The sequence below is a fragment of the Mustela erminea genome, chromosome 1 (assembly GCF_009829155.1).
Source record: "Mustela erminea isolate mMusErm1 chromosome 1, mMusErm1.Pri, whole genome shotgun sequence".
Taxonomy (NCBI): Eukaryota; Metazoa; Chordata; class Mammalia; order Carnivora; family Mustelidae; genus Mustela; species Mustela erminea.
This window is the reverse complement of record NC_045614.1, coordinates 45544045-45569990: the sequence shown is the minus strand read 5'-3', so window position 1 is coordinate 45569990 and position 25946 is coordinate 45544045. Positions and strand designations below refer to the sequence as shown.

Genomic DNA, 25946 nt, shown 5'->3' with positions numbered 1-25946 from the left:
ACTTACCAAGAAGGGGTGTTTGATCAAAGACCTAGAAGGGATCAGGGAACAAGCTGTGAGTCTGGGGTGGGGGAGGGGGAGAGAAGCATTCCAGGCAAATGGAACAGCCAGTGCAAAGACTTTGGTGTGAGAGTGGCCCCTACTCAGTTGTGAAACATGAGGGCCAGGATTGATGGAAAGTAGTGACAGTCTGGAAAGAGTAGCAAAGTGGGGCCAGAGCAGGGTGTGGAAGCCCACTGTGCATTACAAGGCCACCGTTAAGAACTGGCTGATATGTGATGGCAACTGAAGGAAGTGTTCTAGGCAGGGGAGTTACCATGATTTGACTTGTGCCTTCCTGGGATCATTCTGGCTGCTGTGTTAAGAATGAGCTGTAGAGGACAAGGGTGGAAGGCCTAGGCAAGAGATAACTGACTGCTTCAACCAAGGTAGCAATATTCTGCAACACATTAAAAACCAAGAGAGCAATAATACAGAAAAACAGAAAGAAGTCAGAAATTTCTCTTCCCAGTATATTTATCCCTTGCTGCTAATAAAGTGCAGAAGCCAGAAATTTTAAGAGCAGTGGGCTTTTTCATTCTCATTTTCTCTCATCTAATACCAGTCTTAATTATGTCCTATTAAAGTCAATGCTTGAGCTACAAGGCAACCATCTATGAATGCATATATTTCCTTCCCCTCTGGTTTGCGGGGCTCCTGATCAATGAACACATTTCATGCAAACAAGAAGAAATGTGAGGGACTTGGTATGATACTTTGTTTCAGGATAAAGTTACTGAATTAAAAATAAATGAGAATGATTGTGTTTTCCTTTTTGGCTTTAATAATCAAGGCTTAATCCAAGAAACCTGCTTACATGGATGTTTTTGTTCAGTAATCATTTGTTATCATCCTTACTGAAAGATGTAGCTTTGGATGACTGCGTAGACTCTGGAGAGATGAAATGAAGCAGGGAGCAGATGGTGAACGGGAATGGTCGGGAGAAAAAGACGAGAATGGGGAGTAAAAGGTCTGGAGATGGTAGCATTTTTGACCCTGTAGCAGGGCCCAAAAGAAGAAAGAATGAGCGAATGCTTTTCCAGCCGCAAAGGCTGACCGCACCAGACTTCGAGCTGTCCTTTCTTGTCCACTGGGTTTTTGGCTGACCCAGGGTGCAGATCACAATTTTGGTGTCACCTCTGGGGAAGACCATGGGCAGGTCACGTCTTCTTCACGTCAAGGCCGGATGCTTGATGTGTAAAGAAACGTCTTGTACAGGTAAATGCAGTTTGTTGAAATTCTATAAATCACAGTGAGGTTGATAATGCTACAGCATCAAACGTGTGTATCTGCACACTTGCTTTCATCCTTTCCCCTGGTTCACCCTCTCTGACACCCATTCCCTCCACATTCTATCCTGCACTTTCTTTTCTGTCATTCTGGCATATACTCACCCTTCAATTGACTAGAGTGATCATCTGACCACTAAATATCGCAATGATGTATTCTATGTAGTTGTCATTAACCCAAATGTAAAAGGTGATACTGTCATAAATACTGCAGACATTTTTTACCAGAACAAATCCGGGCCAGTACTGGGTCTATTCTCATTCTGCAAATGGGTAAACAGAGGCCTGAGGCCATAAATGACTCTACCAAGGCCACAAAGTGATTTCGGGACAGAAGGCGGAATGACACCGAGTGGATTCCTGAATTTCACTCATTGGGAGGTTTTAGCTTTAAACTTTTCAGTGAGGCACATTTTCTGAACTTCTATTTATATCTCAGATGTATTATTGTTTTCTCCAGAGCAATGCTGCTGGTTCCTTGCAACCCCTCCCCTTCTTACCATGTTGAGATATATTATTTAATTTCAAGATTTCTCAGCTCTCCTCTGCGGCAGCAGAAATGGTGGTGACAACACTACAAAAATTTTTGTCCGTTCTCCAAAACCAAAATCTTATCAGTCACAGCCCCACTACTGTACCAGAATTATGTTCGTTGTTGCATACCTTACTCCTTTCGCCATATAATAACTTATTTTTACTTAACTGAAGTCATAATGACTCAGCCATTTTATATTCAGACAGTCTTACTTACCAATCATAAGCCTTTTTCTATTCTGTGTAATCATTTCGAGCATTTGCTTCTGATTAATACGTATCAATTTGGAACACATATGGAAATTACTGAAATTTGTTGAAAAGAGTATCAGCTATAAGCTGGCTGCCCTGGGAATAACTGATGCATTTCCCCAGTCTTCATAGGTCTACTTTGTATTTTGGGAATCAGAGTTAATGCCCTATAAGCGGGCTTCTGTTTGCTCCACGCCCCCTTCATTAAGCGCAAGGTGGAGACAAGGACCCAAGCCTCAGTTTCCCCACAGGTGAAATGTCACGCCAGGGGCGGTAACCTAGCAAAGGCTCCGCAAAGACCGCAGTGGGCAGGAAGTCACGAGTGGCAGGGACAGCTTTCTGACCCCGCGGCGCGTCCGCCTTTGGGCGGGCCGCAAGGTTTCCCGCCGCGCTGTGGGCCCCGGGGGCCGCCAGAGGGCGCTGTGGCCCCAGTGCGCGGCTGCGGCGGCGCGGTGCGGACTCTCCCCAGGCTGCTCGGGCGCCGCCCTGTCCCAGCCTCCTCTGCGGGTAAACAGACATGGCCGGCGAGAGAGACCCGCAGGACGCTGCGCACAACATGGGCAACCACCTGCCGCTCCTCCCTGGTAACCTCCCGGGGCTGGTATCCGGCGGCGGGACGGGGCGAGGCTCGAGCCTTGAGCGGCGCGGCAGGGCTCGGGAGACGGGCGGTGGGGGGGGCACCGAGGCCTGCCGGGGCGCCCCGGAAAGGCGAAAGCACGTCAGGCCTCTGGCCAGAGACCGGGTCCGAGCGCATCTCTCTCACGCCGGGTCGCCCCAAGCTGTGGGCGAGGGTTTTTGAATTGGGGAGGGGTCTGCTCCCAAGAACAGAGACCCTCCCCTCTCTGTCCATTGTGTGTCCAGAACTTGGCTCCAAGGAAGCGGTTTAAAACTGAGGGGGAAAGAGGGAGGGGATGTGGGGGGCCCCGGGCAGGTTAACAGCCGTTATTTTCTGGACTTCTTCCGTTTGCTAAGAGTGACAGCTAACAAGTATTAAGCACTTACCATTTCAGGGGTCCTACAGTAAGCGCTTTGCATACATCTCTTGTTTAATCCTCCCCGCATAACTTTTCTGATCCCGATTTGGTAGGTGAAAAATGGATTAGTGGATTAGTTCAGTGACTTGCCCAAGGTGACACAGTTGCAGAGCCGGAACTGCAGTTCTAGTCCTTCAGTCAGCATAGCCTCTGTCGCTTAACCACTTCACTGCCAAGGCAGTATTGGTATGTTTTTCTCAAGGTTTGTAGCTCAAGCAGGTAGTAGAATATGCTCGATAGAGACTTAGGAGTGTGATCTTATATTCAGTTTTCTTTTTTCCATTGTATTTTACGAAAATTTAGACCTTGGCTTTATATTAGAATCCTGGGCGGGAAAAAAAAAAAAAAAAAGTGTATGAATTCATTGTACAAATTTGTCATGGAAGGCTATAGAAGTGATGATTTTTAAGAGGTTACCAGACAAACTGGGTCTGTTAGGTGAGTTCCTTCACCTCGTGCCGGTTAGATGTTGTGGAGTTGAAAATAGGTATGATACACAGTCTGGTACTTGAGGAGGTTTATAATCTCTATGAGGCAAAAGGTAGTTGATTTAGGACCTGATAAATTAATGCTGTTATTGTCCTTAAGAGGGATTGAGGTAAAGCACTGTGAAATGGATCTGGAGACATCCAGAAGCATACACTTAGGATGGGGTTGTGGAAGAGAAGGCCTAGGCTGTGGTAGGTTGAGTCTAATTTGTTGGGGGAGCTTGAGTCTTCTTGCCAGTGGGTTGAGGCTTTTTTCTGTGGGTTGCCAAGAAACAATGGTGGGTTACGGGGAGTTGCCCAAGGAAGGCTTTTCTCAGAGGATTAATTTGTCCCCTGGGAGTTGTGTGAATTGAAGGAGAAGACTGAATGCATGCCCACCATTTAGAAGGGACCTTTTATGTAAAAATAAACCAGAGTCAGAGTCAGTGGTTGTTCCTGAAGCCAACCTAACTGAATTGACATGAAGGTAAGTGTGTCAGCCTTTGACTGAAGAGCTGAGCTGTTTATTTCAGAGACATCAGCCCCACTCTGAATCTGCCAGATCCACTGTTTCAGGGAGGTTACTGATGTTCTGTCGGCATTCATGCGGTGCTCCCCCATGAGATGAGTCATCAGGCTTCACCCTGGTAGTTCCAAACACAGTGTGTGTTTTGTTGAAAAGAATCAGGAGTGAGGGGTTGTCTGGGTGGCTCAGTTGGTTAAGCAACTGACTCTTGATTTCTGCTTGGGTCATGATCTCAGGGTCCTGGGATCTAGCCCCCGCATCAGCTGCACACTCAGAGGGGAGTCTGCTTGAAGATTCTCTCCCTCTTCCCCCTCCACGCTCCCATGCGCACATTCTCTCTCTCAAATTAATAATTAAATTTAAAAAAAAAAGAAAAAAAGAATCAGGAGTGAGAAGGCCCAGGGAGGTTGTAGATATAATAAAGCTTTTCTAAATCATATGAGTTTTATTTGTAAAGAAACAATGGATTACCCATAAGTCCATGTAGTATGAGTTGTTTTGAGGAGCAACACTCTGTAAATGCTAAGGAAATAGTTTAATATTTAAGATGCATAGAATCCATCTTGGCCAAAGGAAACATTAATAAATAAACAACCGAGTACAGGGAAGTGGGTTTTGGCCATATTTATGAGAAAGGTGACTGTACATAAGGAAATTGATAGAGATTCTTTTTTTTTTTTTTTTTTTTTTTTTTTAATTTTGGTGAAAATTCTCTGTTTTTAGCAAAAATATGTGTGAAGTGTTAGACAGCTGGCCAACCATTTAAATATAAGTTGAAACAATTGTGTTACTCTTTTTGACCAATCCCTGTATCTAGGAATTCCTGAGAATTAATAGAAAGTCTAAGGCAATTACTACATTGAAAAACATTTTTTTTTCCTTGTCAGGAACCTAGCTGGAAGTAACTTGATTTAAATAGTGACATACACAAAAGAAAATGACAGTTCTGTAATGACATTTTACCTGTTTAGAAGTGTATTTGGGGCATGTAAAAGTATAGGAAATATGAGGTAAAAAATGAGATTCAGTTTTTCTAGGCCAGGATTTCTTAACCGCAACACGTTAGATTTGGGGGGCTGGAAAATTCTTTGTTGTGAGGAACTGTCCGGCCGGATGCAATCCTTATAAGATGTTTAGCAGCATCTCTGGCCTCCGCCCACTAGATGCCAGTAGGGCTCTCCTAGTTGTGACATTCAAATATATTTCCAGACATTTCCAAATATCCCTTGAGGGGCAAAATCTCCCCTGGTTGAGAACTGCTGATCTAGGGTAGGAATTTTACCCGCAGCTGGCGTTAACAGGACAGATTCCCATTTAGTAGAATAGCACCTATTTTTCTAACTTTCTATTACTAATAACATCAAGGTTTTAAAGTAGATCGGCTTAGTTTTCATAATTTAAAAATTATGTTTGGGGAGAGTTTTCTAAGGTACTACTTTAAAATATGTTTTAAGTTCCATGTGAGCTTTATTTTTAATTTAAAATTCAAAACAAAATTGGAATGAAAATGATTACCACATTTCATTTTTTAATAGTACAGTGACAGCCAAGGAAGTGATGTCCCTGCTATGAGAATATTTTTGCTGGGTAGTAATGTTAACTTTTCTGTTTTAATTAAAGGGCTTTCCTTCCTTCCTTCCTTCTCTCTTTCCCTCCCTCCTTCGTTCCTGTCTTCTGTAAAAGCTCTTAAAATTAAGAGTTTGAAAGAAGCTTAGAGATTCTCTTGTTCCTGGCTGTCATTTTTCACATGTGGAAACTAAGGCATAATCAGGTGAAATGAGTTGTCTAAGTAAGGAGTCTAAGTTAGTTACTACTGGCAAGAGGGAAGAAGCAAATCTCGTACACTGAAGAATTTAAATATTTATGTAGATACTTCCTTTTCAAGGAGACGGGAACATAGTCCCTCACCTCTTAAGTGTGAGTTGTGCTGTGTAATTGTCTTCCAGAGAGTACAATGTGGAAAGGAGGAAAAGAGTAACTTTACAGTAGAGAAACCGGACAAAGAATACCTCAGGCGGGTGATGATGGTCAACATCAGCAGTGATAAGTCATATTGATAGTATGCACCCTTGATACGAACCCCTTGCGGTGTTCTCCCCAAGGTATTTAACCTCAGTGTAATCATGAGAAATATATCAAATTCTAATTGAGGGACACGCTACAAAATGCCTAACTAGTACTCCTCACAAATGTGAAGGCCATTAACAATAAGGAAAGTTTGAAAATCAGCCCCAAAGAGGCTAAGGAGACATGACAGGTAAATGTCATGTGCCAACCTGGATGGGATCCAGAAGCAGAAAAAGGATAGTAGGTGAAAATAAGAAAATCCGAATAAAACGTGGTGATTAGTTAGTAGTAATGTACCCACACTGATTGCTTAGACAAGTGTACCATACTAACAGAAGATGTTAGCTTACAGGGTAAGTGGAGGGGAGGAGGACTACAGGAAAAGGAATTCTCTGTACTGTCTTTGCAATCTCTATGTAAATCTTGAACTATTCCAAGAAAAAAAAAAAAAAAGTGGTTAGTGACAGAGCCCGGAATAGACCCCAGGCTCTGGCTGCCTCTTCACAAAATGTGGAGATCACCACATGTGAGTGGTGTTTAGAAGAAGCCCTCTCGTGGGCTCAGAATCCTCATGAAGGAATTATGCATTTGAAGGGGAATATTGCTTTGACATTTCCTTGCATCCATTTTTTGTTTCTCATACTCTTTTACTTTTATAGCAGAGAGTGAGGAAGAAGATGAAATTGAAATGGAAGTTGAAGACCAGGATAGCAAAGAAGCCAAAAAACCAAACGTCATAAATTTTGACACCAGTCTGCCAACATCACACACAGTATGTACTGTAACAAATCTTATACAGTAGATGCATACATAGGACAGTAGATGGAGGTTCCTTACAACAAGTGGCTGAGGTTAGCCTTATTGGATATTACTTCATAGTAGGAATTGTGGATGAGGACATGGGCATTTGCCAGTAAGTACACATGCTTAACTCTAAACGTGCTAATTTTCAAGCGGTTTGATGCTATGTCCTGGACAATGCGTTGAAGAATTGGCTTCCTCCATATGTTTCTGCTAGTAATGGAGCTACTAAAGTACTCCTTACTCTCTGCACTACTTGGTACTAGGGTGTTAGTTAACATTCTAACATTTTATAGTTGTCATGTGTGATATTTGGACATAGAGAGGTTTTTTATCTTAGTCAAAGAAAAATATTTTGAACTAAAAAATGTTCTTGAATTTGTGAGACATTCCTCAAAAGATAATAGAACTTCCGCTCGTAAGAATCAGAATTAGATTTTCATGTGGGAGGCTGATGCACTGACTTTGTTATTTAAGTAAATACTTGTGTCTGTTTATATTTCTTCTAATCTGATTTGCTTTTTAGTCTGTTGAGCTTGTACTTTTATTACATGTCGAAAATGACAGTGAATATGTGTTTTCTTAAATAGTATCTGGGCGCTGATATGGAAGAATTTCATGGCAGGACCTTGCACGATGACGACAGCTGTCAGATTATTCCAGTTCTTCCACAGGTGATGATGATCCTGATCCCTGGGCAGACCTTACCTCTTCAGCTTTTTCGTCCTCAGGAAGTCAGTATGGTGCGGAATTTAATTCAGAAAGACAGAACCTTTGCAGTTCTTGCATACAGGTAAAATATTAGAATGAATTTGCTTAACACATTCTCTCTCATGTAGAGCCACAGCAGACAGAGGTCAGTGTTAAAGCCAAACCTGACTATTATTTTGCATGCACAGGAGACTAGATAAGCATGTGAGGTAAGAAATTTTGATGAAAAGATTGAAAGTGCAAGTTGGACTATTTTTACTGTTCTTATTACCATTTAGATCAGACATTTACTGTAACACACAAGCTTTCTGATATTTGAAATTTAATCACTTCTGTCTAATGAAAATTTCTGGAATCTTATTTTCAAGCACTGTCATTATTTAAAGAGAAAGAGGGCTTTGACATTTTAATGTACAAAGGAGTAACTTGTTCTTTTCTCTGTCTCTCGGAATTCATAAGTTGTCCCGTTATAGACCAGTGGCAAACTGGTATTTCAGGTATTCTGTGGCAACCGAAGGAAATCAGTGGTAGAGGCAGGAAATGAATGCGGGGATTTCCCACCCAACTACAATGCTGCTAATATTAAGCAGCAGCAATGATGGTCTACTGAAGTAAAAGAATGTCTCGTTTGGAAAATGAGAGTTTAAACCCGTCAGTCTTAGATCATTTTCAATGACTAGGGAGACCTATTATTTTCCTAAAGAGCTCTAATTGTAATTCCTTTTTTTGTTGTTGTTGTTTTTTGCTCTCATTGTAATACTGAAGCCTTCTGTGTCTGCATTCCTCATGTGATTTCAAAATAAAATGATAATAGCTTTGCAGTAAGGGCTAAATGCTGTAACTTTTTTATCATGTGTATTGCTTTTGTCACTTTGCACATTTAAATTTTTTTGCCACCTTTGCATATTTAAAAATTAAATGTTCAAAATTATTTCCTTTTAAAATTTATCTTGGAAGTAATATACAGGAGAGGGAAGCACAGTTTGGAACAACAGCAGAGATATATGCCTATCGAGAAGAACAGGATTTCGGAATTGAGATAGTGAAAGTGAAAGCAATTGGAAGACAAAGGTTCAAAGTCCTTGAGCTAAGAACACAGTCAGATGGGTAAGAAATAACATGGATCTTAAAGCTGTGTGTACATCATTAAATCAGGTGGTTTTCTTATATTTTTTTTTCTATTGTACTGATCCTTAACATTTTGTAACTTTGAATTAGTTGTTCTCTTTCCTTTGAAGCTATAGCCTGGTGGTTTCCATCTTGGCTATGCATCAGAACCACTTAGGAAGTTTTAAAATTATACAAGCTTGGGTTTCGTTCTCATCTCCCTTCCCTAAAGAGTGGTTTAACCTTGGGTGAGGCTGTAGCATCTTTTTTTCATGATTTCCAGGTGATTCTCATGACCCTCCAGGTTTGAGAATAGTCATATAAACCCAAAGTGCATTGTCTTTGGGGATAGGGCCTCTTTGGGATTGAAGACCTCTCTTCAGAGTGGTGAGGCCACAATCTTCTGAGCTCTCTCTGTGTGCGCACCGGGGCAACTGGTGGTTGCAGTATTCCTGTGATATTTGAAAACCACACCAGTTGCACCTGCCAGCTGTTCTATCTGAGCTGTAGAAGCCATTTGCAGTTAGCACCCATCTCTGGTGTGAATTTTACATCACCCACGAATGTATTAACATATAATAAGTGGTCAGTAAATGCTTGTTGTCTCTGTGCCTTATAAAGTTTGGAAATTCTCTGAGTATGTTGTTTTAACAGTTTCTGTGGTATGGTTCTCATGGCTCAAGCTTTTAAAGTATCACTAACCTTATCAAAAAAAAAAGAAAAAAAAAATCCAGTTCACCTTTCTTTATCCTTTTAAAAACAAAGCAAAACAAAATAAGCATTTGTCCAGATAATTGATGTTACCTCTTGAGGGAGTGGTTCTCAACTCTGGCACATAAGAATCACCTGTGATATGTTATAAGGATACAGATTCTTGGGGTTCACCCAGTCCTAGTGAATTGGTCTCTTTACAGCGAAACTGAAAATGTTACCTGACCTCTGTGTTGAACAGATAATATCCTCTGAACACGTCGAACTTCAGAAGTGTTGTCTTGTTCACATGGTGGACATTTACAAATATCACTGAATTATGGAAGTATAATGGACAATAAAGCAACCCTTTGGGGCTAGAGAAAGCATAGAAAAATGAGGGATGAGATGCCAGAGCCCTCAGTGGTACCCCCAGAACATTCCCAGTACAGACTCTTGTGGTGTTAATACACTGTACTATCATTATAGGATTGTATATCAGTCTCCATCAATAGATGAACTACCTGTATGTTCTACACTTAGAACCATAAATGCTAGGTGAATGAATGAAACGGTGTGCTCCTGAGGGCTCTGCATTGTGATAATTAGCAAGCTGTTTTGTTACTGCAGATTTTACTAACAGTTCCATATTTAAAGTACTTCTTATACTCCTACTTAGAAAATTTTTATTATTTGTGGGTACTATATTATAGGAACCATAAAAGAAAAATGACTTGGGAGAAAAGTATGTTTGTGAGGCTTTCTTCACTTTTGATTGTGAAAAAACTTTTCAACACAAGATGGCAGTAGACCATTAACTCTGAAAACAGGTCAAAGACTATGTTTGACTCTAATGAAGATAAACATGAAACTGATAGGGTTAGACAAGATTTGGCTTGGGAACATTCTCTTTATTATTCCATAGACCCACTGCTAAGACCTCTCACAGAGGTGAGTCTTTCTTACTATAAAAGGCTTCCCTAGAGTGGGATTTCTCTGCTTTGCCCCTCTGGCTTGTAACTCCCTTTAGTAGAAATGGTGAGATGGAGATAATATAGGGCATTTTCCTCTTTTTCCAAATAAGACAACTAAGTACAAGAGAGAGGAAGTGATTTTCCCAAATTCATGCAGCTAGTAAGCAACATTTGGTTGATTCTAGGTCCCCTGACTTCCAAACTTACACTCCTCTTACTCTACTTGAACTCCCTCCATAGCACCTTGAAACTCAAGCCAGTTTCCTTTTCTCCAGTCAAGTAGTGCTAGATAATAGTCACATCTCTTTTATGTAAATGGCCCTTCATTTAAAAACTGTATAGCACTGCCTTCTGGCCTCTTCTGAGTTAGGAGTCTTTATTTCTTCGGCATTTTCTGAACACATGGAAAGTTTTGTTTGTTTGTTTGTTTTGAAAAGTTAAAGAAAAAGTAGAAGTGTGTCATTGAATCACCATAGAACCCTTCAAAAATTCCTGAGGATTCCTTAGCATGTGGAGAGAAGGAGATTAATACCCTGTTGGGAATTACAGGACAAGTTCTCTTACCTGTCATATCCAAAACCAATAATCAGTAATTATCTGAATTACTAGAACTGTCTGAACCTAATTTGAAAGCAGTTTTTATTGCTCAGCTTTATTCATTAAAGCCATTTTATTTAAGTCATATTTCATTGGTTTTTTTTATATTACTTACATAAATTATGTAACTATAATCACAAAGCAACGGCTATAAACAGATTGTAAAGAAAGAAAAGTAGGTTTATTTAAAACAGAACCCACCAGGTGGGAGAACTAGTACGTGTGTGCAGCAGACCCTGGGCATGTCTAGCAAAAGCAGCGGAGAATGTTGCTCAGTCCTGCAAGGCAGTTGGGACAGCTGGTACTGCAGACTAATCAGTAAAAGGATCAGAAAGCCGATCTTTCAGTAACATTGATATTTTTATTATAATACAGTAAAATCTTACATGATAGTTGAGTTAAACATCATTCATGATTTAGTAGCTAATGACCTTCAGGAAGACTCAGATTTCTAAACATTTCTGTAGAATGGCACACACTTTTGTTTTTAAAAATAAGATTATTTGTGTTCATGTGACAGCTGAAGAAAGATTTTTTTTTGTTTTTAATGACCTCTAATAATATGAGAACAATTTGAATATAGTTTGAACATGTTTGGGTTTTTTTTTTTAAAGATTTTCAGAAGTCATGCATACATAAATTTGAGCTTGCAGGAGGGAAATAAAGTTAGTGGAATGAGTCTAACCATGTTAGCCATTTTCATTTAATAAATAAGTAGAAGTATCAAAATTTCACTCCTAACTTTTTGTGGGTCAAGGCAGTGATTAATATGAAAAACCACTTGAGAATTTCTAAACATAATTAATAATGAAGCAGAAACTGTAATACATTGAACTTTGTCAGTCTGATAGTGATTTGTTCCAGCATTCAAATGTACTAATATATTCTGCATTTCAAGAGCCGTACTCTAGGAGAAATGCTTCAAAAGAAAATAGCTCATAGGTACAGTATTCCTGTTGGCATTTGTTCATGATGAGATGTTTGTGGGTATGATATTCTCAAGTAGTCTGGAAATGGTGACTTCACTCTCATGGGAGTTTAAGTAATTTTTAGGTAAGAAAAAATAATATGCATATTTTGATTCTTTGCGTTTTCAGGTTAAATGTTTGAGGAGGAAAAAAAAGAATGCACATATCAATACAGGGTACATGTAATTCTGTAGTCTTACTTTAACTATCCATATAAGTGGGTTCTTGATTTTCTATTCCTTTCTCTACCTATTCTTCCAGTTAGATTAGACTTAGGAGAAGGGACAGGTGTAAAAGCCAGGCAGCAAATGGGGATCTGGGAGGGGGTGTAGGGTATTTAAGAATGTCTAAGAAACTAATTTAGAAGTATCAAGCAGTAGTAGTTGGTTGTAATTTGATTTTTTAAATTTCATTTCATCAGTAGACTCTATATTTATCCGAAATATACAAATCTCCCTTTACATTTCACAGTGAGATTGAAAATCTATGCTTTAGGTTATTTTGATTTTAACATTGGTATAATTTCTGGAATAAAGTATTTCTGAAAATTCTTGCATCTTAACATCAGTATCCTATGGATATGTTTAAAAAAGAAAACTGAAAATCTTAGTATTTAAAATTACCCATAATGTTTAGAAACTTAATAGTTTGAGTTAGTTTATTTTAAAAATGAACACCATGCTTGGTTCTCTTTATTTTAGAATCCAGCAAGCTAAAGTGCAAATTCTTCCTGAATGTGTGTTGCCTTCAACCATGTCTGCAGTTCAGTTAGAATCCCTCAATAAATGCCAGATATTTCCTTCAAAACCTGTCTCATGGGAAGACCAGTATTCATGTAAATGGTGGCAGAAATACCAGAAGGTGAGAAACTTTTTATGCATCTTCAAAAAATGAAGACAGGTTGCTTTTTTCCTGTATTTAAGAAAGGAACACAAACAACTCTCATGATTCATTCCCCAGACACCTTCTGTGATAATACTCTAGCTGCATTTGATCAAAGCTGGAGCTTCTGAAAATTTCATGGGCAGCCATTTATGTAAAAGCAGTTTGCAAAACTAGTAGAATGTCACAGTTCTGTAAGGTGTTCCTGCTGCTATGCCTATCAGTTGTATATTAATTAATAGTTTGTGATTTTTAGTTCTGGAGAAATCTCTTACTAAATCTCTTACCATCAGATCAGATGTGTGGCTCTTGAATTACAAACACATTATCTTAAAAGAAGAGTTTCAAGTAGCACATAGTAGTCATGTGTTTGAATTTTTCTGGACTTCTGAAAGAAAAGCTTTTTAGCTATCTGTTTATACATTGTGGTTGACACCACAAAAGTTGGCTTGAGACTTTGTGCTCTGTTAAAGCATTGGTTGTTTCGGCATTAGTTCTTACACATATCCTTTTGGCTAGAACACGCTAGAAAATAATTGATGAAGCCTGTTTCTACTCATTTTTGAGATGTATCAGTTTTGAGTATACAATTCCTGCCTAAAGGAAATGACTATCCATTTTTAAATTTAGGAAGTACAGGTTCTTTGAGGTTTATCTTTTTAAAATATGGAGATAATTTCTATTTTAACCTGAAAAATTGTGCACTCATCACCCCTATTCTTTGTCAAGTCATGCAGGTTTTAATTGTGAGTAAATTACCGTAGGATCCTGATTTAATATCACTATAGACAACTGAAAAAGGAGTATTCTGCAGTAGTCCATGTACCACCACTTTTAATGTTCTTGAGGTCGAGTTCACCTAGTTTTCAGAGAGGACCTTGTGAGAATGGCTTCTTGGCAGGCAGCAGACTCATAACCAGGTGTCTGTAGGCTTCTTGATCTTGTTATTCTATTTCTCAGTTGGACAATTAGAGACATGGTTTTGTGTGTTTTAACAAGTGTTTCTAGAAAGAATCTAATAAATGTTTAGATTGCTTAAGGATTCCCATGCCACCTTAACACTAATATTTTTGAAGATTTAAGAAATACTGCCTTAAGTTTGCAGGCAACTTTTGTATAGTTAGGCAGTCCTTCGTTTTTCAAACCTGATAGAGACATAGTTTACCCCTGTTTTAGTTTAGATTTTGTCACCGTGGTCATTTTAAATATCACTTGAAATAAGTATGTCAGAGTCAGCTCTGAGGTACATGGGCTCCAAGGAAGTAGCTTTGGAATTTATTAAGTTGTTTAATGCCTAATAGTGTGTTCAGCACCAGGTGCTGGTGTGATGTTATGTGGCAAGGAAACTGCATCAAGATGCTGCCTATTTTTATCATATTTAGATAGTTGCATGTTTCAACCATGAACTTGTTTTTTAGGAGATATCAAGTGTTTTGATTTGTATCATTCTTCTGCACGAAGATTGGTTGTTAAAAATTAACCATGAAAAAAATCCTAATTTTTCTTTGTAAAGTGGTAAGCGGTAGGGTGTGACAGACATTCATTCCTGGCTTAAGTGCTCCGTGCTGGCTGTGTGTCCTTGTCTGTGGGATCTTGTCATCTTAACCCTGAACATGATGAGTTAAACAAATAAGACTGCTTTTTTATTCTAATTTTTGTATGAATTACTGATTGACTTCCTGTCCTGTGGCTAAAGCACCTTAGCTTGTTCACAGTAAATTCCGAATTAGGCCTTGGCAGCAGGGCTGCCACTGGCTTACCACAGGCAAATAGAGCCAGACATGAAAAGACCAAGGAGGCATGTTTGTTTGGAACCAGGTCTTATTTCAATAATAATAATAATAATAATAATAATAATAATTCTTCTAGACCCTCAAACATTAGCACTGGGTTACTTTCATGTTCAGAGTTGCCAAGGACTAAACAGAAGATGCTAAGGAAGAAGAGAGGCATAATAAGTTTTAGGTTTAGGAAATACAGTTCCTTCATCCTGTGTGTATTGCAGATTGTTAAATGTGTTCCCTTGCTTAAAATTTGAGTAAAGTTTGTTAGGTTCTGAAATTTGGGTCTAGATCACTAGGCAAGAAAAATTGCTTTATCTGTTTTGGACTGCAGATGGCCTAAAAAACTGTTAGCCGCCCTGAGCCACTCACAAAGTGAAGGGAAAGGGGATGGTAGGTGTCCTTGGCGTCCACATGTGCTGGCCCTGTCTCTGGTTTGGCTTACCGCACTGTTAGCCAGGTGCTAACGTACCACAGGACTAAATCGCATAATATCTCTTGTCTTTAGATGGATCTAAGGCTCAATTCACTCCTCTCTTCATAGAGTTTATTCACATCTGCCCCATACTACCCACCAGCGTCCTAAGCAGTGCATCCGTTTGTCTTCCATGTCTGAGAAGTAGGTAGTCAGAATTGGAAGATGCTCGTGTGATTCTAAGCCAACCCAAGCTTACCAAATTACCCTACCTTTTTAGCAGAAATGGTATTTCGAGGGTCTCAGAGTGTGGCCTTCCTGATGTATATTCAGTGAACCTTGAAACTGCACACACTTCTCCACATTTGCCACTGAGAACTGCACCTCCCAAATGACAAAGAATTAAGCTTCCACTAGTATTCCTGTGTCATCGTCCACTCTAGCGGGACAGCATCAGAGAAGATGTCCCTAATCCCTAAGGAGTTCAGCCAGGATAATCAGGGAACACTCTTCCAGAGTTCATTTCCATCTGGAAATGTTCCTTGTTCTGTGATTTGATCTTTGAAACTAATGTTTACTTATTTCCTATCTCAGTGCCTTTCACCCCTCCCTGGGTTTTTGTAGTGGTGTACTCAGTGAGGAAGCTTTTCTTTAACCTACTCGGGAGCATGACGTACAAGTACACTTTTAAGTACACTCCCTCCTTACCCAGACTATCTCTTCATTCATTACAGCAGTACTGCGTTCATCAGAAAAGAATTGACTGTGAAATGTAAAAAACTGAAATGTGGAAACAAGTTAAGAAAGTGTTTGATGCTCATCTTCCCAGTCTTGCTGAATTTATAAGCCATGCTCATATGGAACAGGGAAGAACTGAACACTGACTGATTCCCAAGGGCAAAGCCCTCCAGTGCAGGCTCACACATTGGTTTCTAAGTCTGCCATACTTTCTCTGTGAAGACACAGATATTCTCATTTTGTTCCGTTTTCTTATGTGAAAGATACACTGTCCCTGACCTGTTCTTTCTTAAAGGAGATTTTCTGTATTGGCTTTTGGAACACAGCTTCCTTGTTACTGCCAGAGCTGCAGTGTTCTCTGGTGTGGCTGCACTAGCCTGTGTCTAACCAGTCCCCAAAGATGACTGTGTACACTGACCCTTCGTACACGTAAATATGTATGATAAATTTTGAGACATGGGATTATTGGAGGACGGGGAAGCTGCATTTGTAATTTGGACAGATATTTTCAGACTGCCTTACTAAAGAGGTTTTCCCTAAGTGTACCCTGGTATCAGCTTCACAGACAGTGTAGTATTCAACTTAATTTTTGATGATCTGATAAGTAAAATACAGAATCTTCTTGGAGATTTAATATGAATTTCTTTGGATATGAATGAGGTGTAACATTTTGTGTTGAATAGCAATTTGTATTTTCTTTACTAAGAAGCATCTGTTCATTGTATTTGTCCTTTGTAGATTTTTAGTTCATCATATGTCAGGAAACTTACCCTTTGTCTGTACCTAATAGGTTTCAAACATTTTCCCTGGTTTGTGACTTGTCTTTGGCATATTTTAGAAAGGTTTTTTTTTTTTTTTTTTTTGTCCTTACGTAGTTGAATTTACCTTTGTCAATGCCTCTGTATTCTGAATTATATCTAGAAATTACTTCCCCAGAGGAATCTTATTAAAAAAAATATTAAAAATGTAATCTTTTACTTTTGATTGTTGATTTCACTGCTCTTAATGAAATCAAAACTTTTAAGCTTTTATCCATCTATGGTTTATCCAACTATGAATTCAGTTCTGTTTTTTTGGTTTTTTGGTTTTTTTTTACCTGATGGCTCCCTATTGACCTGTCAGCATTTTCTGAAAAGGTCGTAATTTCCTTCACTGCTATGACCGGGTATCCTGTAGACCAAATTCATGTTCTTCATTTTCTTCTGCTTTGTTGTTAGTCTCCATAATACTGTTGTAAAGTTGACTGTATAAAACACATCACAAATATGAAGGATAAATATATTTAATTGATCTATGATTAGAACTTTAGAGTCTGTCATGATAATCCTGATAAAGAATTTTAATGGCCTTCTCACTGTAAAAAGGTACAGAACTGAGACACCTGTGTTGCAGGTTGGTCACATTCACCAAGCACGCATGGGCAGTAGGGCATGTGGTTACCATCCTGACCCGCTGCTCTGCTCTCAGTAGACTAGCTGGCCATGCTCTCAGGTCGCCTTATGTTCTCATGGGAAGGAATGTTTATAGATGAATAAATTGGTTTGGCTCCTATCTTGATATGAGTGCCAAATAAAATTATATGCTTTTGTATTATAAAAATGATCATTCTCCCATCATTCTAAGTGTAGGTTAATAACTGAACGGGGAGTGTGCAGTGTGTGTCAGCCAGCCACACTGAAGCTTTGTTGGATTTTTGTCATATTATAATTCTGAGTATACCACCAGAAAGTAAGGTTCTCTGCACTAAGTATATGCTCCACAGGGCAAGAATTTTAGTCTTTGTTGTAATCCCTGGTTTACCCCAAATGCCTGACACATACTGGGCGCTTAAAGTGTTTTTTGAATATTTGAATAATGGTTAGTCATACTCCCTGGATGCACAGTCTAGCAGCTCCCATTTATGAGCTGTGTTACCATCCTTCTGTGCCTCCACTTCCCTATCTTTGGAACATGGATGATAATGCTACCAAACTAGAGAACTTTTGTAAGACACATACAGACATAGACGCCTCTGTTATCAGGGTTGCCTGATAGGCTGCTTTAGTGTTTTTATTTTGTGTTTTTATTCTGTAGTATTTATTTGTACTGTGACCAAAATCCTTAGTCTTAACTTTTTTTGGCTTAAACATAAAGAACTGATTGGAGAGTAACTTAAGTGTCTTATGTTCTCGCTCCTCTGGCTTAAATTACTTTTCAAACATGTACTTGGAGGCCATCCCAGACCTATCTTTTGGTAGCTTCAAATACAAGGATTATATTGAACCAAAAATTCATCTCATTAAAGAATCCTTTGATTCATGAGCCTTGAAAAACAAGTCTATCCTCATCCATGTAAGTATTTCCCTAAGATATTTTAAAATAATTATCATGTCCCCTTGAGAGGCAGCTCCAAACTGAACATCTGTAGAGCAAACTCTTGACCTCCTCCTAGCATCCTGTCCTGGCCCCTGACAATTGAGTTTCCCATTTATGACTGTCAGAGAAGGGGAACATTATTGTCTCATCTTAGATTCTGGACTTCTTCAAGCACAGGATTGCAGAAGAGAGTAGGATATGAGCTCTGCAGCACGAAGGTTAGTTCATAACTATCCGCTAAGTCCCAAGTCTTTCCTACAGGTATCGTGTACCTTCCTCAATTCACATCCATTTGGTCTTGCGAGTACAAGCATAGGATCTCCCTTTCATTTTGTTAAGTCTTACAAGCTTGCTTTGCTTGTTCTACTGTGGGACAGTCTGTGTTAAGCCACCTTCCTCCTTTCCCACCCACTTTTCCTGTGTCATACCCAGTGTTAGTTAACAGTCTACAAAAGTATGAATATCTGTACCTCTGTAGGTTTTATTTTCTTTATTGAGAAAGATGTAATCTTTCTTTATTCTCCTCAGGTTTGATAGGCCTTGCTTGATCAGGTGCAGTATATCCCCTCCTGTATACAGACACAACAATGTATTACATTGTTCCTTGACATTTAGGTTGTCTCCAGTTTGTTGCTGTTAACAGCACTACTGCAGTGTATTCTCCCAATCATATTTTTGTGTCCTATAAAACACCTTGTTTTCCAGACTTTCTTGGTAGGTTATACATTTATTTTTCCAAATGAACTTTAACTTATGCTTCTTAATTCCAATCATGTTGGTATTGTATTGAATATAAACTCTGAGGACTGACATCTTAATGATTATTGAGACTTCTCATCAATTTAGAAATTCTACTGAAATTTAAGTATAATTCACATTTTTCTATGGATTTAGGCCCACTCTCATTTGGATTCCAAAATGCAACAATTGGAAGACACACCCAGTGCTTTTCCCCTTTCCTGAATTCTGTTAAATGGAGACTTAATCATGCTGAGTCTCAAGTGTATGATCATTGTTTTCTTTGAATTGCCTCATTTCTTACGTTTGCCTCTTGGTAATTCAGTTGAAAGCCATTTAAAGTTTTACACAAAGACCATTTGGATGATAGTTTCACTGCACATACTGAACCAACAAATAATCAATAGTATAAAAGCAGGTAATGTGGTCAACCGAAGTATGTTTAGTCACTCTTCAAGTTCATCTTTATTTTACTAAGTTTGCTTGGCACTGAAATTTCATGAACTTTGCCAGTAAAAATGACGATTCTAGGGCCTGGGTGGCTCAGTGGGTTACTCAGATCATGATCTCAGGGTCCTGGGATTGAGCGCCACATCGGGCTCTCTGCTCAGCAGGGAGCCTGCTTCCCCCTCTCTCTCTGCCTGCCTCTCTGCCTACTTGTGATCTCTCTGTCAAATAAATAAATAAAATCTTAGAAAACATGATTGTCAAATTTAATAGAAAACCACCAGATACAGGGTTATCTACAAAATGTTCCATATTTTTGAAAGTAAAAATTTTTTTCCAGGGTCAAAATTAATTTTCAGGTATTTTTCTTTCCACTATAAGAATCTTTACAGAGTTTCTTAAGTGACTTTTTTTTTTCTGTTTTCAGAGAAAGTTTCATTGTGCAAATTTGACTTCATGGCCTCGCTGGCTATATTCCTTATATGATGCTGTAAGTATTACCTTATACTTTTTTCTGGGGTAATCCTTGTCATAATTAAGGGTCATAGTCTTTCATACTCAGTGGTATCTCATTTTCAGAACTAATCCCATCTTTTACATTTAGGTAGAGCACAAAGAAATCAGATACTACTGAATTCACTTTGTTTTTAATCTATAAGATTTTTCATTTTCCTAGTTTCTAGTGGCTTATAAATTTAGGACAGATGAGACATTTTGGGGTCTACTAAGGATTTGAAATGTGGTGAGCATAGTAGATTTAGAAAATTAAAGAATCCCGTAATATTATTTTGGTTTTTTTCCTATACGAAAATATAAACTTCTTATCTCCTGATCCCCAGTTAGTCCGTCCTCTACATCCTCAAGTGTTTTGCTTCTCAAATTGTAATACTTAGGCATCACCATGCCTTTCAAAACTTAAACTGGAATTGTTCAAAGAATCTGGGTTTTAGACACAAAAGACTCTGTTTGAAACTCTCCTATCGTTTCCTCTGTGGTTGGGGTAAATTACTTACCTAAATAATTGGATTTTAAAAATGGGAATAATGATAGTTACTGTACTTGGCACATAGTAGGACATTCAACAAATGTTAGTCATTTCCCTTAGTGAATCATCTCATGCACAGATGTGGAATCTTGCTTCAAAAGACTAAGCACTGAAGGTTGAACACTTACCGCAAGCACAACACTAAAGGAAACAACAGTTCACTCTGTCCTGCAGCAGCTTTGGGCCATTACAGATAAACAAGTACTGTTCGCATACATTTGTGAAAAGATAGTATGCACTGGTGCCAAGTAAGGTATGTAGGTAGCAAGTGCTCGTGAAGTTTATAGGAGCCACTGTCCCTACAAACAGTCAGAAAAGCCATCCTAGAAAGGGGAAGAAGAGAGGCCAGTTCCACACAGTTGATCAAAGAACACCTAAAGGACAGCAAGTCAGGAGCCTATGCCACTGGGAAAAGACAGTGGAGGAGAGGGGCCTGGAAAGCCAATTTAATGCTGGCCCATGAACTGGGGCTTTGGTCATCAGAGCATAAGAAAACAGACACTTTTAAAAAGGGATTCAGATTTTAGTACAGTGAGAACTTAAGTTGCTACTAATACATTAGTTTTATTTTATGAGTTGAAAATCTGGCATTAAGTTCTAAAAAGTCTGTGAACCTTATTATGGCTGCTTTTATTTTAAACAAGGAAACTTTAATGGATAGAATCAAGAAACAGCTGCGTGAATGGGATGAAAATCTAAAAGATGATTCTCTTCCTTCAAATCCAATAGGTATGCAAAGTCTACTTCCTTCCTATGGCCTTTGATGTTTTAGTAAATCATTTTTCTGTTTAATATTTTTATTCATTCTGAAAAGCATAGACATTTGTTTTGAACATTTAAAAAAAATGAGTAATTAATAGTAAGAGAGTTCTTCAATTTTGTGAGCAGTCTAATCTTCAGATTGCAGACACGATCAGGCATGTTCAGGGTGTTATGGCCACAGACCAAATTGCAGTAAATGGGGCACATTCAAAAACTTGAGTGTCAGGACTCTCCCTCTTTAAGATGGCTTTGAAAAGGACCCTAGTTCTAAGACTTATTTATCTTACGTACATATAATCTCTCTAATTATTAGGTACAATTACTGTAGCCATTTTTCTAGTCTTGTAGCAGACTGACTTCTTTTATCATGGGTTTGATTTTAATGTTTAAAAGATCAAAAAAAAAAAAAAAGTGTTAATAAAAGAAACCCAAACTCCAGGGCACAGCTCTTTGGAGCTTGCCACTCTCACTGCAATAAACTTTCCCACCTATATTGCTCAAAATAAATAAAAGACATTTCTAAAACCAAGTGTGGGAAAAGAAACTAATTTTGGAACTTCCTAAGAATATATACTCAATAGCTAGTGTATTTTAGTATTGTTTATAATTATGTCCAATACATTCTTTGGGAACTCTGTAGAGAGGGTTTATTTCAAAAAGACATTATTATATGATTCATATTTGCTTCAAATATTTAAAACTTAAAAAAAACACCATGTCTTTAAGATTTTTCTTACAGAGTAGCTGCTTGTCTTCCTATTGATGATGTATTAAGGATTCAGCTCCTTAAAATTGGCAGTGCCATCCAACGACTTCGCTGTGAACTAGATATTATGAATAAAGTGAGTATGAGTAAAGTTACCATGTTCATGACACCCATATTTTAGGCTTGATTATCTATGCGACCCAGTCATGTAGTCATGCAATTAGAAAACTAGTTGTTCGCTAGTTTTACATGATTTATTTTTTTCAAGATTTTAATTATTTATTTGAGAGAGAGTGCCCTAGAGAAAGACAGCAAGCATAAATGAGGGGGGAGAGGGGAAGCTGACTCCCCTCTGAGCAGGGAGCCCAACATGAGACTCTGTCCCAGGACCCTGAGATCATGACCTGAGCCGAAGGCAGACACTTAACCAACTGAACTACCCAGCCACCCCGCTATTTTTACATGATTTTTTTTTTAAGATTTTATTTATTTATTTGACAGAGATCACAAGTAGGCAGAGGCAGACAGAGAGAGAGAGGGAGAAGCAGGCTCCCTGCTGAGCAGAGAGCCCGATGCGGGGCTCGATCCCAGGACCCTTGGAATCATGACCTGAGCCGAAGGCAGAGGCTTTAACCCACTGAGCCACCCAGGTGCCCCAGTTTTACATGATTTAAAGGATAATTTAGATATTTCATTTGGGATCATACAGACACTTAGACTGTTTTTACATCCCTCAAACACTTCCATTTCTACACGAAGCATTTGTGCTTATAAGTGTCTATTACTTTTTGTCCTACAAAGTCAGTAGTTTTATAAGTGAGTATGTGTCAGATCTCAGAGGTTTTCTTAGTCCTACTTTAAAACTCTGTTTTTGAATGGTTGGAAGGAAAGCATGGTATTTAGAGGGAGCAATACTTTAGTTTCTTGATGGGCTTTGTAATTACATAATTAACAAGTGTGAATTTTCCCCACTAATTTTCTCTTAATTTTTTTAGTGTACATCTCTTTGCTGTAAACAATGTCAAGAAACAGAAATAACAACCAAAAATGAAATATTCAGGTGAGAAATGTTCAGTATACTTCTGAATACATTTTCCCAACTGCTCTAACAGAGTTATAGTCAAGGCTGTATTTCCATTATCCATATATCTTCCTTATTAAAAACAGTCATTCAGCAAATGCTCTAAGGGAGTTTAAGAAACCCTTCCTGACTGGGTGCTCAGCAGCAGTGGTGATTTAAGATCTTATTCACAAGTAACGGGCATGGTAAAGTCAAACAAGGGGGCAATTCTTTTCTTCCCCATTCCTGCTAGATAATTTATCTTCCTAGTGATGAAGGACCTAAGGTGAATGCCTCAGGTAGGATCTTCTAGGCACACATAGGGCCCTTCTGAACATGTACTGATCCTGTGTGACATAAATGTGTAAGAATTACTTTAGTACAAAATGATAGTACATAAATGTGTAAGAATTACTTTAGTACAAAATGATAATTTAGTACAAAATGATAATTATAAATCAGGACAGTAAGGAAACTGTTGCCTACAAAGTAATCAGTTACCCAAGGATGCCTAATAGGACCTTTTCACTGTACTTTCACTCTCAGAGACTCTTTTAGATGAGCTCCGTTTTACAAACATGTAGACTGAATGAAACTGGGCTGACTCCCAACCTCCTGTTTACATATGAAAGGTCTGATGTTAACTCATATAACCTCTAATTAGACTTTCTCCTTCCCCTTTTGACTTATCTTATATGCTGATTATCTCTTGCAGTTTATCCTTGTGTGGACCGATGGCAGCTTATGTGAATCCTCACGGATATGTGCATGAGACACTGACCGTGTATAAGGCTTGCAACTTGAACCTCATAGGCCGGCCTTCTACAGAGCACAGCTGGTTTCCTGGGTAATGTGGTGGTTACTTTTGCCGTGGGGGGGGGGGGGGGGGGGGGGGCTTAATTGGACAGAGTCCTAAGCAGAGTTGTTAGAATTATAATCAAAAATAGACAATGAGATGAATACTATTTAAATGCTCTTCATTTTATGAATGGCTAGTAACAGCTACTTTGGCATACTCTCACTAAACATAAAGTTAGAAGGTTGCCAACTGCAGTTATCCTTAAATTAACTATGCATTTAATCCAGAATTTTCATTTTTCCTTTTAGCTCATTCTGAAAACCAGCTGGCTTATAACCCAGTAAAACTGTATCTAAACCACATTCTGTAGTATTTCAAACCAGAGAGTATTTCCCAAGCAGTGACAAACAAAACAGATGGAAAAGCCATTGAATCCTGGTTGTCTTCAAATTTTTTTTCTGTTTAGCCCAGTGCCCTTCAAAGTAGGAGCCTAGGACCAGCATCACCACCTGGGAACTACTTAGGGTTCTTGAAAAGAGTAAGGCTGAGGGAATTCTGGGTCATTCTTTGATTTTTGAAAGAGGCAAGCAGAGATTTGGGGGGGCACCTGAGTAGCATAGTTGGGTAAGCATCTTTTAGTTTCTGCTCAGGTCGTGATCTCAGGATAGTTGAGATCAAGCCCCACGTTTGCTTAAAACACCATCCCCCAGCCTTTCTATCTCTAAAATAAATTAAAAATAATAATTGCCATTTTGGACATAGGACCATATCACTTGGATTGTCCAGTCTTATTTATAAGGATTAAAACTAGAATTAACTTGTTAATAAACATGTGGGAATATACCTAGGGAATGGTTTCAGTTACATGATTTGGTTTATTTTGCTAGTTATAATTTGAGTTTCTGGATGAATTTTCTGACAAAATCATACTTCAGTGAAGTAGTTCTTAGATTTTTAATGTAAAACTAGAATTAACTTGTTAATAAACATGTGGGAATATACCTAGGGAATGGTTTCAGTTACATGATTTGGTTTATTTTGCTAGTTATAATTTGAGTTTCTGGATGAATTTTCTGACAAAATCATACTTCAGTGAAGTAGTTCTTAGATTTTTAGATGAGAAATCCATGTATCTCTCCATCCCACCACCTATTTTAACTCAAAAGAATGTCTTTCTGGAGGTGGATGGTGTTTTGTATCATGACTACAATACAAAACCACCAAGGAAAGATACCTGCAAGTTAATCTCTTATCAACAAGATTCAGTTTTTTGTCCAATGCCAAGAAAGAAAAAAAAAAAAACACAGCTTAAAAGCACAATCAAGTTTGTTTCAGGAAACAATATAGAATTTAGCTCTGTCTTGGTAACAGCTTTATACAATGATAGGCCTGGGGTACAGAGATGTGTTTCCTTAGCTGATACCCTTCTTTAATTTTGTAGGTATGCTTGGACTATCGCCCAGTGTAGGATCTGTGCAAGCCATATTGGATGGAAATTTACGGCCACCAAAAAAGACATGTCACCTCAAAAATTTTGGGGTTTGACTCGATCTGCTCTGCTGCCCACTATCCCAGACACTGAAGATGAGATAAGCCCTGACAAAGTAATACTTTGCTTATAAACAAATGCAGTAGAGATAAAGTTAATATTTATTAAGTTGGTTTTGTAAAATCAGATCTGCTTTGGAAATTACTGCATTTGATGCATACCCAAGTAAAAAGCAACATTATATGGAAGGTTGCAGTTTCTTAGTCAAAAGGTATTTGAAGTTTTAAATTAAAATATACTATTGAAAGGATGAAAAACAGTCTAGAAAACTTGGTTTTTAGGAATATCTACCTTAGTACCTTGGTATCATTCTAGTCTGGCCTGCTAGGACATGAAGACCTGTCTGGAAGGGAGGAGATGGGTTTCCTGCACAAACCTCTTTGTAATTCCTCTGACACGAGGTTAGCCACTTGCTTGTGATACATGGAACCAACAGCAAGTTCTTACCTGTGCTCTGACGGAAGTTCCCAAAGCCAGGGTGCCAAATACAAGGTCCTTTAATTTTCTTGAGTTTCTCTCATACTGATTTGTAAATTTTGAAAATATTAAAAAGAGTTAAAATATACAGTTTGAGCCCCAAAATAGTGTTCATTTCCTTACGCATTTGTTAGTG

At 38.6% G+C, this 25946-nt stretch overlaps 1 protein-coding gene and 1 long non-coding RNA gene across 4 annotated transcripts in view; one reads left to right on the top strand and one right to left on the bottom strand.

Moving 5' to 3' along the window:
* Positions 1 to 4372, bottom strand: part of LOC116579823 — a 6509-nt gene extending 2137 nt beyond the window's left edge. Inside the window, exons 1-2 of the long non-coding RNA XR_004281431.1 lie at positions 3117 to 4372; positions 857 to 1228 (exon numbers count right to left, since the gene is read on the bottom strand). This is a non-coding gene — a long non-coding RNA (uncharacterized LOC116579823). The remainder of the gene's footprint in view (positions 1 to 856; positions 1229 to 3116) is intronic.
* On the top strand, positions 2578 to 25946 carry CRBN (cereblon). Of its 3 annotated transcripts, none has more exons than XM_032325631.1 (11): positions 2578 to 2698; positions 6868 to 6980; positions 7600 to 7802; positions 8678 to 8827; positions 12758 to 12917; positions 19840 to 19902; positions 21102 to 21186; positions 21946 to 22061; positions 22921 to 22985; positions 23701 to 23832; positions 25226 to 25946. In XM_032325631.1, exons 1-11 carry the CDS (start codon positions 2632 to 2634, stop codon positions 25404 to 25406), a joined length of 1335 nt encoding a protein of 444 aa, XP_032181522.1. In that variant the 5' UTR covers positions 2578 to 2631; the 3' UTR covers positions 25407 to 25946. The 3 variants fall into 3 exon arrangements, with proteins under 3 accessions (XP_032181522.1, XP_032181543.1, XP_032181532.1); XM_032325641.1 differs by having other exon boundaries at positions 2584 to 2698; positions 6871 to 6980; XM_032325652.1 differs by lacking the exon at positions 8678 to 8827.